Here is a 14,360-nt window from a genome sequence, read left to right on the forward strand (position 1 = left end):
GGCCTTAGCCCTGGTCCTCAGGGAGCAGCTGTCTGTGGAATATAATCGTGGTTCAGTGCTGAGGCTGTAAGTTCAGAGGAGTTACCTCATATGAATTGGAGGTTGTGGTTTAAGATGTGGGTTTTCGTAGCCATTGTTAGGGACAGAAGATCATGCATAGCCTGTAAATGGTCTTTTGTTGTGAAAGCGTAGAGAGATTCCTTTAACTCTGAGAATTGCATTTATTGTGCTGGTTGACAGCATGCATTTTTTCTACAATATTTTGATTATTGTTACAACTTTTGTCACATAATGTTAAAAAACTTTTTGGCTTTTTTTTATAGTGGACAATAGCAAAATATGCTCCAAGATTTAATGGTTTTCAACAACAAGACTCACAGGAGCTCCTGGCGTTTCTTTTGGATGGTCTTCACGAGGATTTGAATAGAGTTCATGATAAGCCATATGTTGAACTGAAAGATAGTGATGGTCGACCAGACTGGGAAGTAGCAGCAGAGGTATGGGTTAAGGTGTTTTCTCTTAGCACTAAGCTACTAGGAACTACTTTATTTCTTAGGAAAGCTAAAGGTGTTGATGAGAGAGGCCCTCTGGTAATACTATTTCTATACTGTCTTTTGAAACTTGTTAGATCTGTGATTTAAGGAACCTGTTTCACTTTTGAACTGAAAATGAATTTGATTTAAGTATAATAATATACAGGTATAAAGGCAGTACTTCATAGTCGTTTTGAATGACTCTTCTGAATGTGGAATACCAAAACTTTTCAGAATACCTGATGGTCTTTTCAGAAGCTTTTTAAATGATCTCATACCTTGGTTATTGTCTTAATAGAATGAGCTTTTCTTTACTAATGTTGAAACTAAATATTACCTATTTATTATAAATTAGTAAACAACTTCTGCAGGAACGTATTTCAGTTCTGTAGGCTGATGAAGCTTTGGAGATATTCCAGCATATTCTCCCTCTGCAGTTCTAGCAAGTAGTCTTCAGTTTCTAACTTTATTTTTCTACACTTTATCTTAGGCCTGGGAAAACCATCTGAGAAGAAACAGATCCATTGTCGTAGATTTATTTCATGGGCAGCTTAAGTCACAAGTAAAATGTAAAACTTGTGGACATATAAGTGTTAGATTTGACCCTTTTAATTTTTTATCCTTGCCTTTACCAATGGATAGCTACATGCATCTAGAAATTACAGGTGGGTAGTGGTTTAACACTGTATAAACTTGTCTTTCTTGAAACAAAAATTATAAATACGAAACAGATTTTCATGGAACAGTCACAAAACAAATTTTATTTGTTTTAGCACTTACTAGCAATGCAGCTAAATTTTAAAAAATAGTATAACTATTTAGTATGATAGATGAGACTATAAGAATTTTCATTGGAATACAGTTAAAGTAAAATCTTCTTAAACGGCATAGATGGTCCATTTTCAATTTTGACTAAAGTACTTAATACATAAAATCTCAAAATCTCAATTTTGCACATTTTCCTTCTGGTCACTGAAAATTTGTACTGTATAGGTTGTCTTAAATCTGCCTAGGGCAAAAAAAGGGAGGGTGGGAGGGAAGAATAGGCAAACAAAAATTACTGTGTGGGTTATGAATTATACTATGAAGAACCCATACATTGTGGGTGAAGAGGCAAAAGCAATGGTGATAAAAGAAGAAAATTTGAAACTATTTTCTATGGCCTAAGCAGTTAGGGGTTTTCTGGCATTTGTCTTTGCAGACCTTGAAAATTGTCTGATAATGAAAAAATAATCAGATTTAAAAATGGAAGAAAAGTGCTGTCTAATAAATAAGTAGATGTAATGTATTATTCTATTAAATTTTACCTGGTTTGCTGACTAAGGTGTTTCTTTTCCCCTTTAAAGTAATTAAATTAGATGGTACTACTCCTGTTCGATATGGCCTGAGGTTGAACATGGATGAAAAGTATACAGGTTTGAAAAAACAGTTAAGTGAACTCTGTGGGCTAAAACCAGAACAGATTCTACTCGCAGAAGTGCATAGCTCCAATATAAAGGTAAAAAGAAAAAAAAAAATCATTGCTGCAACCTACTTTTGGTATTTCTGATTATTTGTGTACATCAGCATCCTATGTCTTTTTGACACTAAGCTTTGCCTACAGGAGCTCTGAAACAACTAAAAGTGTGGTAATAAATTCAGCTTAGTTAAGTATGAACTTTTTTGTCATTTTAAAACCTCAGTTTGGCTTGCTTTAAACAGATTTAAAATTAAAGGCAACTGAACCATAATAAACCACTTGTAACCAAAATGAAAATTGACATAGAAACTTGCAAAACTTTAATTGAATTGATTACTAATGATATGTTTAGAAAAAAAATGATAAAATCTTCTCGACATAATAAGACTCAAGTTAGAGTGCTGTGATGAATTTAAACACTATCAAGAGGCTGGAAGTATAAGAAATGACTGGCTTAGATTTTATGTAGTGTGTGACTTTTTTTTGCTGTCATTGAACAGAATTAAAACTACTTTCAGCGGGTAGAAATTGGGTGCTTTCAGTCTGTTCAGAGAACCAATAATAGCGCTCTCAGGTCTTGCTGCAGAGATCTGCAAAGTCATCTGGCTTTTGGCTCTCCTTTTTCCCCGTAGGTATAAGAAAGCAGATGGGAGGGGGGAGATGAGCTGATAGTTGTACTGTTTGCAAAAGAATGAAACATGTTCTGGGTCACAGTTAAAAGTACATACGTGTCTCATTGACTTTCCCTTTTTTCCTGAAGAACTTTCCTCAAGACAACCAGAAAGTCCGGTTATCAGTGAGTGGGTTTTTGTGTGCATTTGAAATACCGGTTCCAGGATCCCCTACATCAGCATCAAGTCCTGTGCAGACAGGTAAAATAAAACATACTTATTTTCCTGTTCGTTTAAAATGCACAGTGCTTAGATACTGGAGAAATTCAGGAGAAAGACCTTCCTTAGTAATTTGGGAACAGTGAGAATTAAAGAGACAGGTAAGTCTCAGCTCTGATCCAGAGAAAAACTGAGCCATCTCAATATCCACTGGTGATCTGTGATCCTTTCTAGGGTCATGCCCAGGATAGGAGTCTGAAGATCACTATATACTTATTTTAATGAAAATATTTTGCAAGTAATAAAGAAACAAGAAACATGCAGATTGGCTATAAGGCAGGACATACTTAAAAAAAAAAAAGTAAGCATGTTGTTCAGCTTTGGTTTCTGTTTCGTTGTTTGTGGTTTCATATATAGATTGTAAACAATTCTGTTATTTCTTGTTACTGCATGCTCTGATTTTGCAAAGTTGTAGGCAAAAGATTACATATTGGTCTGAAGGAGAATGGAAGGTATTTCATGAAATACATTGGGCAGAATGGAAGGCAAAAAAATCTTGTTGTTTGTTACCAGTTCTGGTTGCTGTAGATTGAGAGTAATTGTCCATCTACAGATCTCTCAACTGGGTCGACAGCTAATGGAGCACTCAACATAATGATGAATGGGGACCTTCCCAAACCAACCCTAATTCCAAATGGAATGCCAAATACTGTAGTGCCATGTGGAACAGAACGTAATAACCTTGCCAACTGGACTCTCAACGGTCATGTGCCCTTGCTTTCTGATAGTCCATGTACAGGGTATATAATTGCAGTCCACAGAAAAATGGTGAGTAGATTTTGTGCTTGTTACAAATTGTGCGTAACATACTTTCTCAAAGTCAGCGCAGTTTTCTTTTGAAGTCCATATGATTAGTTAATCTGTATTCTAAAAAGAGGGAACATGAATACACATTTCCCTGTTAGGCTTACACACAGTTCTCCTTCACAGATTTAATTTGCAATGTCTAATGTTGGTGTATTTTTCTTTCCTCAGTATTGGCAGGCTTCCCAGTTCTTTAATGCTGTGATGCATGTTTGGGTGTTCACTGACTCCCTGATAAAATGTTCTAGGAGTCTCTGAGCAGAAAAAAAAAAACAATTAGAGAAGCAACATGAAATTTGTTTCTTTCCCATTATGTGGAACAGCCTTATTACTTCTTGTACAGAAATAGTGTAAAGATATATAGTGCATTCGTGGGTTATTCTGATAGCATGAATTACTCTTTTTCGAAGCATTTGCAGTCAAATTGAACTCTAAATGTGAAAGCTGGATGACTGAACACCTCAAATAACCTTGCTTTCTGTGTACGTTCTGTCTCTAGGCTTTAGAAGCTGTTGACAGAGCCTAGTGGTTGTGGACTCTCCCTCTTTACAGTGGGTTTGTGCGGGGCTTTTTTTTCTTTAGTTTCTCAAGTAGTGGCTAATAACCACTGTTACCACCACAATCTTGATTCAAGATTTGGCAGAATCTGTTAGGGGGATTAGTATAATGCTTTTGAGCAGTTACAGGCTGTTAGTTATACATCTCACAGAGCATTAAAGTTGCCTGTGGAAGCTATGCCAGGAATCCGTGCTTGTCATTGCCAAAAATTTTATCAATGGAGTGGGTCCGTTGCATAACACTTGTGCAAGGCTCAGTAGCAGTTTACTGTACCTCCGTATCATTAAGTCAGTGTGCTAAATCTTTCTTACAGCTGGAAAGCGTGAAGCACAAAGATTGGTTGATCTGCTTGGAATGACCTGTGTACGAGTCTGTAGTGCCCAAATTACCTTCCCATTACATTCTGTAGACATAAAAGTTTTCTTTCTCTAGAAGACATAAATTTGCCTAGTGTAGAGGTCATTTTGGGACAGATATTACCATCTGTCTGCTTTGTAAAGTTACCATGTGGTGGTCAAAGTAAGAAAATATGCATCATTTGAAATTAAAAAAAACATACGTGGTTGAAACCTAGGTTTATGTTAAGTGTTGACATGGTCTAATGCCACAATATCATAAAATACAATTAAATTTTCAGGCAGTTTGAAGTCAGTGATCAAAATTCAGTTTTTTAATATTGAAAAAATTACTGAAATTGAGTACTTTTTCTTGAATTAATCATTTGTTTAATTGCCAGAGACTGAAATGAGTAATAGGTCAGCATTGTAATAATTGTGGTAATGTGAGTTAATGCATACTTACATATGACTCATTCTCCTGTTTCACATACGCAGATGCGGACAGAGTTATATTTTCTTTCATCTCAGAAGAACCGTCCTAGCCTCTTTGGAATGCCACTAATTGTTCCTTGTACTGTTCATACACGGAAAAAAGACCTGTATGATGCAGTGTGGATTCAGGTTTCCAGGCTTGCCAGCCCTCTCCCTCCTCAGGAAGCTAGTAATCATGCGCAAGACTGGTGAGTGTGGCGTGCCAACCTTTGACTGGAATTACCCAATCCAGTGGTTTAGATTCCTTTAGAAGATTTAAAAAATGCTCATTCTTCATCTTTATCCATTTTAAGGGCTGAAAATACCTCCATGGAATGAATGTATGGTTTTTAATGTATAATTAAGATTTAAATGTCAACAATTTTAGGAACAGTTGTGTGCGCTTTTACCTCAGATGTTTTCTGCCTGCAGATTCCATCTAGTGGGTTATTTTTGTAGGAAGTCATTTAAAAGTCCTGTGATTTAATAATGACAATGAAAGGCAATATAGTAGCTTTGTGAAAATAAGATATTTTCAGATAGCTTTTTAAATGAGACTGTATTTAATAAAGTGTCTTCTGTATATTTAATTCTCTTGTAAAACTGCTTAAACTGTTTGGGCTTTTTTGGTGGGGGGGAAGGCTTTCTGTCATTTGAATTCTGCTTTGCGGCTGATAATTTTGATGCTAAGTCTGATTCTCTTTAGAGAATTGGTCGTCCCGGTCCCTGTCCCCCCAAAAGAAAAAAGGAAAAAAAAAAAAGCACAATATCTGGAATCTGTAGGCTGATTGGGCCAGAATGAATGGTAGACCTGGTCTTTTAAGTTGTGGTGTCTGCTTCCATCTGCACACCTGCTCATGGTTGTATCCACTAAGGCTTAGTACTGAACAACATGTAAATCCTCTGCGGAAACACTTCAGATGTTCTTGCTCAGTTAAATATCTGTCATTGTCAGACCCAATCAAAGTTAATGCAATGTGGGCTTAAATGACAGATTCTTAATGATTTAATTAAATAGACTGAAAACGTCACCTTTATTTGGGGATGTGTCAGTTTGTATGCATGAGACCTGCCCTTTAACAGATTTTTCTCATTGTGCTACTTAAGAGTTTTATCACAAACTCTTTTCTATTTTCTTGCAGTGTTATCTCTACTAAATAACTCATATCTTTAATATATAGTGATTTAATGCCTTAATTTCTTTCACTACGTAAAGCAATTTGAGTGACCATTTTCTGGTTGGATGTACTGCTGTGAAACCATGATAGTCTTGGCTATTGCTTAATTGATTTGCGTGATTTGTGTTAATTGATTTGTGCATCCACCAGCGTGTGTCAAGAAAACTTTGCTACTGTTGATGCTTATGTGAGTTCTGTTACCTCCGCAAGATCTTTAAAAATATTCTTGAATTCTCCTTCTTTCTAGTTGTGTTACTGTATTTATAAATAGTGAAGAAGTATTGATAGTAGTATGAATGTGATTGATGTATATTTTAATTGTGCCTCTCTTTTTTTAAATAGTTGCTGTTTAATGACTATCCTGCTGAGTAGACTTAAAACTAATGCTATAATATGCATGTTTGGGTTTTAGACAACATAAAGGCAGATCTTGTTTTATTATATTATGTTTAATATTTCTAACCATTCAGATTTCTTTGTTTTTGTGGGGGGGGAGGATTGTGTTTTAGTAAACAGCAAGGGTAATGAAGTAAGGTCAAAAGTAATTGGCAGTCTGAATCAGTGCTTGTGTTTCATGTTGCAATCTCTTCTGTTTCAGTGATGATAGCATGGGATATCAGTATCCGTTCACCCTGAGGGTAGTTCAGAAGGATGGAAACTCCTGCGCTTGGTGTCCGTGGTACAGGTAAATTGTCCTTTTTAGATTTAAGCAGGAGAGTCACTTCAGCAGAAATGTAATTTATGATAATAGATTTTTGATACGTTTCAGACTTCAGAGGTAATATCAAACAATGAGAGTCTAGAATCTAATTCAACTAGAACCCCCACATGGCAGACTTTCACTGCAGAATTGCTTTTATGACTTGAAGAGCTGAAAATTCTGCTGACATAGAAACTTTAAATTAGGAGATAGGCATCAGATTATCAAAAACCTCTTAACCCCTTCCAGTCTTCCCTGTTCAAGTGTGTAAATATACAGGGGCACGTTTGTACGTATTTAGATGATTTATGATGGTTTCATGTGACAGCAGACTACTGTGGATGTAAATCATTTACCATTAGCCATTTCTGTGCCATTTGAAAAGTAAAAACTAAAATAGACAATAGGTATTTGCCCTGGGAACACTCTTGGAATTTTTCCTAAACAAGGGACATGCTAATGAAAATCCCAGACTGTTGCTGGACAGTATTCAGACCACAGACTCGTTCCAAAAAGGTGTCTCCTACAGCTAGATAAATAATGTACATTAGCTATCATATTGCAGAATACCCGTGGAGACAAAGAACTGTAGTTTTGGTGTGGTAGTTAGGTTTGCTCAGCACTCTGTGCAGACAGGTGATTGAGCTCACCCAAATGCTTCAGTGTTTCATCTCCATTAGAGTTTTGTGGCAAAATAGAGAATTGGCATTGGTTATCTTTTTAAAAAAATGCCTCTCTTACACTGAAGGCAAAGCCTGTAACTGTGGAGGTGTATCTAATACAAAATAAGGAGCAGAATTGGGATGTGAATTAATGTAGATCTGTGATTGCACAGTTTATCACATCTAACTTTTTGTTTTAGATTTTGTCGTGGCTGTAAAATTGAGTGCACAGAAGATAGAGCTTGTGTTGGGAATGCTTACATTGCTGTAGACTGGGATCCAACAGCACTCCACCTACGCTACCAGACATCACAGGAACGGGTAAAATTACAGCATAAAGCCTGCAGTATTTGTTTGAATGTTAATAGCTCTAAAACACATCCCACTTTACCAAGACCAAGTTTGGAAGATATTCTCTTTTTGTTTAGCGATTCTTGTTTTGTCTATTTATTATTAAACTAAAGGCAGTAGTCATTGAAGAGTATATTCTGGATAAATCTGTCTTAATTTTAGACCTCCTACATGTCTATAACGTGAAAGTGAATCTTTTAAGAAACCACAGATGTGTATTTTCTGGCTGTTCTGAGTTGCTTTTGGTCTACTCTTCACAATATAGTAGAGAGTATGTTAATTTGGTACACTTTCTAAGGACACCATTGCTACAAATAGTTGTGTGTAAGTAAACATAGCTGCTTCACTGCGTCTACAAAACAAATAAAGGTAAGCACACAACTGAGTTAATCTAGAAGAACTATTCTGATTTGTGAGTTGAATCCGTAAACTAGTGCCTTGTGGATATGCAAAAATTAAGAATAAGGACAGCACATTATCTGTATGTCTGCCTTTTCATAGTTGAAATAAAATACCTGCTCAAATTAGTGCAGCTATTCTTGGATTTTTAATCCTAAATAACTATATGATATGTTTCTTCTATGGTACTTTAAATACAGCCTTCCTCTGAGCAGTTTGTATACGTTTCCAAGTCAGATTCAGTTTAATCTCACCTCTTTAGATTGTAGAAGAACACGAAAGTGTTGAGCAAAGCCGACGAGCTCAAGCAGAGCCCATCAATCTGGACAGCTGTCTTAGAGCCTTCACCAGCGAGGAGGAATTGGGAGAAGATGAGATGTACTACTGTTCCAAATGCAAGACCCATTGTTTGGCCACCAAAAAACTGGATCTTTGGAGGCTTCCCCCTATTTTGGTATGATCTTGTATAATTTTCCTCTACAACAACAGAAACAAAGTACATTCCTCACAAATTTTGAATTGCTAGGTATGTCTCTTTTTTCTTTCTAAATAAGAAGGTTTATATTTACTTCTGTTCACTGTGTCAGCAGGGGCACTAACTTTGTTTGCATCATGCATTTCCGTAATGCAGGCAGATAACTTAAAACAAACCTAAAATCCCTGTGCATCTTTTTAGCTGATACATTGCAGCAAATGGTTGCATTTTGCATTCACTTTGATTTGCTCTGACAAAGAAGTCACACTTAGGCAGTCTTTCTTGGTAACACAGTCTTGATCTTTGGTCTAGTTATGTAACACCTGTGTCTGTTGCCTTTCAAATTTGGTAGGTTATACACAGCGCTGGTGACTGAAATGAAGCAACCTTTTCTATCACTTTCCCCTGAAAATATTAGTTCCATATTTTATCAGCTTGTACCCAGAATCCAAATGCTCAGATACAGTGTTATTACTTTTTATTAATATATGATAAAATATATATGTTTCAGAAACAAAAATGTCTTTTAACAGTGAAATTAGATCATTGTGGTGTAATTGTCCTCCTTTGACTTTCTCTAACATGTTTCTCCTTAGATCATTCACCTGAAAAGATTTCAGTTTGTAAATGGCCGCTGGATAAAATCTCAGAAAATTGTTAAATTTCCCCGAGAAAATTTTGACCCAAGTGCCTTTTTGGTACAAAGGGATCCAAGTCATTTTCAAAGAAAACAGCTAACTCCCCATGTTGATGACCTTCCTGATGCACGGACTCTCCAAGGGGAGTCTAGAAAAATAGATCTGCAGATCACTTACACAGCAGGCGAAGGGGATGTACTGAACAGAAGTCCATCTTCCCTTAACACTACTAATGTCTTGAATAATATCAAAGGTAAGTAATATTTAGGGAAAATAGCACATTCCAGTAAATGCTGGTATTTGGGAAGGTATTTGGTATTTCAGTTTATAAGTGCGCATGTTTGTGTGCATGCACAGACAGTCCTATTTTTATATACTACTCATACATTGCAATGGAACAGTGGATTTTTAATGCTTGGTTATTAAAAGAAATCTTTTATTAAAAAATCTAGACTATGTATTTACTTATCTTTCAAGTTCGTATTTGTTTTCTGTTCTAGCATCTCCATCTTTGGGAAGGAAAAGTGGAACCAGCTGTCCTTCAAGTAAAAACAGTAGCCCAAATAGTAGCCCAAGGACTTTAGGAAGAGGTAAAGGGCGCCTGCGGCTACCACAGCTAGGTAAAAACAAACTGTCAAATAGCAAAGAAAATCTGGATGCAAGTAAAGAGAATGGTACTGACCAGGAGCAGAAATATACTTCTGACCAAGGCGATGCTCTTACTAGAGGGCAGATTTTGGGTGGTAGCCAGAGTGAACTATACACTGCTCAGGACACTGAGATGACTTTAGCCAACGGATACATTTGTGAGCAGAATGCATATAGTAATGGAAGTATCAATGGTCAAATTGATAACCACAGCGAGGAGGATATTACAGATGACCAAAGAGAAGAAGTTTGTGTTGACCCTATTTACAATCTATATGCAATTTCGGTAAGTTGACGTTTTATGCCCTTACAATGGCATTGTTTTGACTAAATGTGTTTACTGTTTTCATTACAAAAAGTAGAGATTTCTTGTTGAGGAGAGCAAAGTAGAGTCATTGTGAGCAAAATAAAATTGCCATAAAACTGAATATAACTGAAAAGTATATCTTCGCATAATTGTTTTTTCTGCTTGAATATATAAGTTTAGTCAGCCTCAGACATTTAAAAAAAAAAAGCTGTGAAGCACAGCACAGTCAATTAGAATACACTTTTCAGGTTGTCTGTCTCTGCTGCCTTTATCAAGCAAGACCTTTCTGTGCACCAACACTTGGATTATTTTTAGGTTTTTTTGAGATGGGGAAAAGGGAAAACAAAAAGGAAACAAAATTTGGTAGTAAAGGAAAATGATAAAGGCATAAAGATGTGTGAGAGGGGCACTGGCCTTGGACTGGCTGTGTTGAACTGCTGGGGCCAGCATGCATAAAATATTTTTGTCATATACAATATGCTGCACTACTACTTCAGAGAGAAGAGGTTTGTTTTAAGAGAGCCTGTAACATTTAGGCATCCTTGGCAAGTACAGATTGTCGCAAGCTGTTGTCGCTCGTGGAAAGAACATGAATTTGTTACGTTATTCTGTGAATTCTGTGTTTTTGATGTTTGATCCAAAATTTTTTTCTTTTTCATTTTCTTCAGTGCCATTCAGGAATTATGGGAGGGGGTCATTATGTTACTTATGCCAAAAACCCAAACAACAAGTGGTACTGCTACAATGACAGTAGCTGTAAGGTAAATGTTTTATTTTTGTAAGAAATAATTTTTTACTTGGGTGTCTAGAAACAAAGAAATACATGTTTTTTGAGAACTGTTCTTTGAAACCATGGTTATCTCAAAATTTGCTTCAGATGAATATTAAAATCGTGAACTGAAGTCGTACATTTTTTTTCATGTTAGTATGTGTTCATCAGCTGCTAACATGGGTAGATGCTTATTTTGTACAAAGATGGAAAAGTTACTAAAAATGGAAGTCCAAGAATATTTTTTCATTATGCTAGCTGTTTTGTATTCAATTACTGAATAATTAAGTTCCAATATTTCTATTGCATTTGTCACTCAAAATTTGCTATGCTTTTCAAGTAAATAATGGAGCCTGATAACTATGATAAGGGAGACTGAGAAAATGTGATTCTCCTTGCTGTAAGCTGCCATTTAAAAAAGACTGTTTCTAGGGCCAAAGCGTGTGTTGCCGTTCAGCGACAGTAACGCAGTCGCACCGTTGCGCGTTTCAGGAAGTGTTTTTGTTCCGCAGGAGTTGCACCCTGACGAAATCGACACCGACTCTGCCTACATTCTCTTCTACGAGCAGCAGGGCGTAGACTATGCACAATTTCTGCCAAAGATAGATGGCAAAAAGATGGCAGACACGAGCAGCATGGATGAAGACTTTGAGTCAGATTATAAGAAGTACTGTGTTTTACAGTAAGCAGGTGATCTTCCATGGACTGTTTTGAGAGTGTGAGGGATAACACGCTGAAGCTTGCATTTGGCGAAAATGTTATTGAAACAGATAAGCTAAGTGTAGTTATTGTACCTGGGATGTGAAAGCACAAAAAGAAAACCCTAATTAAATAGCAGTTAATATAAAGATAGTATTGTTTTGTTCTGTTATCTCACTACATGCTCTAAACATTTCTGATGTTAGACATCAGGCTGAAACTGCCATTGGCCTTTAAATAAAATGGTTTGAGAAAAGCCGACTAGGACCAAATAAGAGCTAAATTAAATAATCCAAATAAGAGCTAAACAAAGTAGTGTAGAGTTTACCAGTTATTCTAACAAAATCCTAAGGCTGTCCTTAGATTTAAGATAATGGGGAAAAAAAAAGTAGTGTTGTCTTTGGACAACATGATATTGCTACCTCCTTTTTCCTGCAGTTTTATTGCATTTTATTGGCAAAACACGGAAAGCAAGAGAATGAAAAGTGCACGAATTTAAAGACTAAACATCAAGAGTTGGAAATGTTTCCAGTTTTGCCATCACTAATGTGTGTCAATTGCTTTCTTTCTGTATGTTGGGAGCACAACCTAATCATAATTTGAGAAGAGATTAATTTCTATACTTGAATGGTTTTATTAAAATTGTGTTTTCTCCACATGGTGGCTGTGCAAATCAACATGTTTCAGGAATGGCTTTTCAGCCTGAAGAGTGCTATCTTAGACTTTTGAGATGCCTCAAAAAAGAAACTTCAGGTTGAAAAGAGTAGTTGTGGTTATACATATGGTGTCTTAAAACGTGCACATTGCACGAAGTGTTCCCAGCTTTTGGAAGGAAAGATGCTTGAGCTTGTGTTTCATGACTGGTGTTGCTTTTAAATTTGCACTTTTAAAAATTCATATAATTAAATTCAAAAACATAGTTTGTTTTTGTTGTTGTAAGGGCTCTGGAGTGAATGGCTGTGAATTATCCACTGTGTATTTCAAACAGATAAGAAGCTGTGGCTGTCAGGTAGCTATCGTAGCATTCATGGATGGTTTTTTTAATTGATTTCATAATTTAATAGGGCTTTTTTTTTTTTCTTCAAAATTTGGTTTGCCTTTTTCAAATTCTTTCTCGCAACAGGTGATGCATATACTTGCAATTAAAACAGAATTGTTTTCCATGTCCTTGCAAGATGCTCTTCTAAGTCAGCAGGCTTATTGTATGAAGGAAAGCATGACCGAGTCTTAGCAGAGACTGAGGAAAAAAAGATGGTTATTTTTGAGTAGGCATTTCTTTAAACATTTTCAGTGTTAAATTTTTTGCATATCTGAATCAAGATAAATGATTCGCTCTTTCAGCCTTTTGTTCTTCAGCTGAGTCTTAGAAGCTTACTAATTTTATCAAGACATCTTTCAAATTCTTTAGATTTTGTATCTTCACTAACAAAATTTATAACTTAGACTGTTGATCCCTGAAGTTAATGTTTGGCTTCCTTTTAATGTGCTTTACAACGATGCCAAGCCTACCGGTAAGTGTATAATTTCCAGAAAGATCTGGGTTTTATCCATTTAAGAAATTGTATCAGCTGGTCTTGCTGTCTTTCCTCAGGCAAAAACCTCATCGTCTTTGTTGGAAGTTGTGCCTCTGTAAGGACAGCAGATCAGCTCCAAAATAAGTATTGTCTTATTTGTAAAGTGTTGCTCCCTATGCTATATGTTCTTTTATCTTTCAAGCGGTCTAAACTTTGAGTCTGAAGAAAAGCAAACATGAAATGTAAATTTCTAGGTTAGAAGCTTTTTCGGTACCTATTTCTCTATTCCTCCCTACTCAAACTCCATGAAAAGTGAAAGATTTTCAAATGATTTACTTTAAAATGTTTTATTTAAGCAGGTAGCACAATCTACTAATGTTATTTGATCTTCTGTGTTTGTTACATTGGTTGTAATTAATTTTTTAATTAAATTAATTCATGAATTAGTAGTAAATTTATTAAGTTAACTATTAACTACATTCACTTTGTAAATTATTGTATAAAACTTATTGACAATGCACTGACTTTAGAAAGATGTTATGTACATAAATACCTTGTAAATAAAATAGTGTTGATGTACTGGAATATGAGCTGTATAAAAAAAAAAAAAAAGATATCGGTAATTGTATATGGAGTGAATCTGTTTATCTGTAACTATATTATTCAAACAAATTAAATACTGTGGATGCAGATGAAGTGTCACTTTTTGTCAGCTAATTTTTAATAGCTGTTTTTCTGCTTTGAAGTTTCTGTACTGTTTTCATTAACTTTAAATGTATTTTTAGATTCAAAGATTCAAACATGTGAGTAAGCATATCAGTTCTCTCCTGTTTGTCCAGTGTGTCTCTTAGAAAAGCTGAAATATTATCTTGGTACTTATAAATTGTGATTTTGAGTTATTTCTGTTTTCCATTTAGGTATGTTCTGTTTGGTTTTAGAATTAGTCCATTTAACCCTATTTAAAGCG

At 35.7% G+C, this 14,360-nt stretch overlaps 1 protein-coding gene across 3 annotated transcripts in view; it reads left to right on the plus strand.

The window, feature by feature from the left end:
• The window catches only part of USP32 (ubiquitin specific peptidase 32), an 84,608-nt gene extending 70,519 nt beyond the window's left edge, over positions 1-14,089 (plus strand). For 2 of the 3 annotated variants that reach the window (XM_067309460.1, XM_067309461.1), the window contains exons 22-34: positions 324-497; positions 1,024-1,198; positions 1,880-2,031; positions 2,753-2,864; positions 3,436-3,650; positions 5,078-5,262; positions 6,830-6,916; positions 7,794-7,914; positions 8,606-8,797; positions 9,415-9,709; positions 9,957-10,390; positions 11,080-11,172; positions 11,693-14,089. In XM_067309460.1, coding sequence (XP_067165561.1) covers positions 324-497; positions 1,024-1,198; positions 1,880-2,031; positions 2,753-2,864; positions 3,436-3,650; positions 5,078-5,262; positions 6,830-6,916; positions 7,794-7,914; positions 8,606-8,797; positions 9,415-9,709; positions 9,957-10,390; positions 11,080-11,172; positions 11,693-11,866 — 2,409 coding nt within the window. In that variant the 3' untranslated portion in view covers positions 11,867-14,089. Of the gene's footprint in view, positions 1-323; positions 498-1,023; positions 1,199-1,879; positions 2,032-2,752; positions 2,865-3,435; positions 3,651-5,077; positions 5,263-6,829; positions 6,917-7,793; positions 7,915-8,605; positions 8,870-9,414; positions 9,710-9,956; positions 10,391-11,079; positions 11,173-11,692 lie in introns of those variants that run through there. The other variant, XR_010886179.1, reaches the window with a different exon arrangement.
• Positions 14,090-14,360: the final 271 nt, after the last annotated feature.

The sequence above is a fragment of the Apteryx mantelli genome, chromosome 22 (genome assembly GCF_036417845.1).
Source record: "Apteryx mantelli isolate bAptMan1 chromosome 22, bAptMan1.hap1, whole genome shotgun sequence".
NCBI classification, from domain to species: domain Eukaryota; kingdom Metazoa; phylum Chordata; class Aves; order Apterygiformes; family Apterygidae; genus Apteryx; species Apteryx mantelli.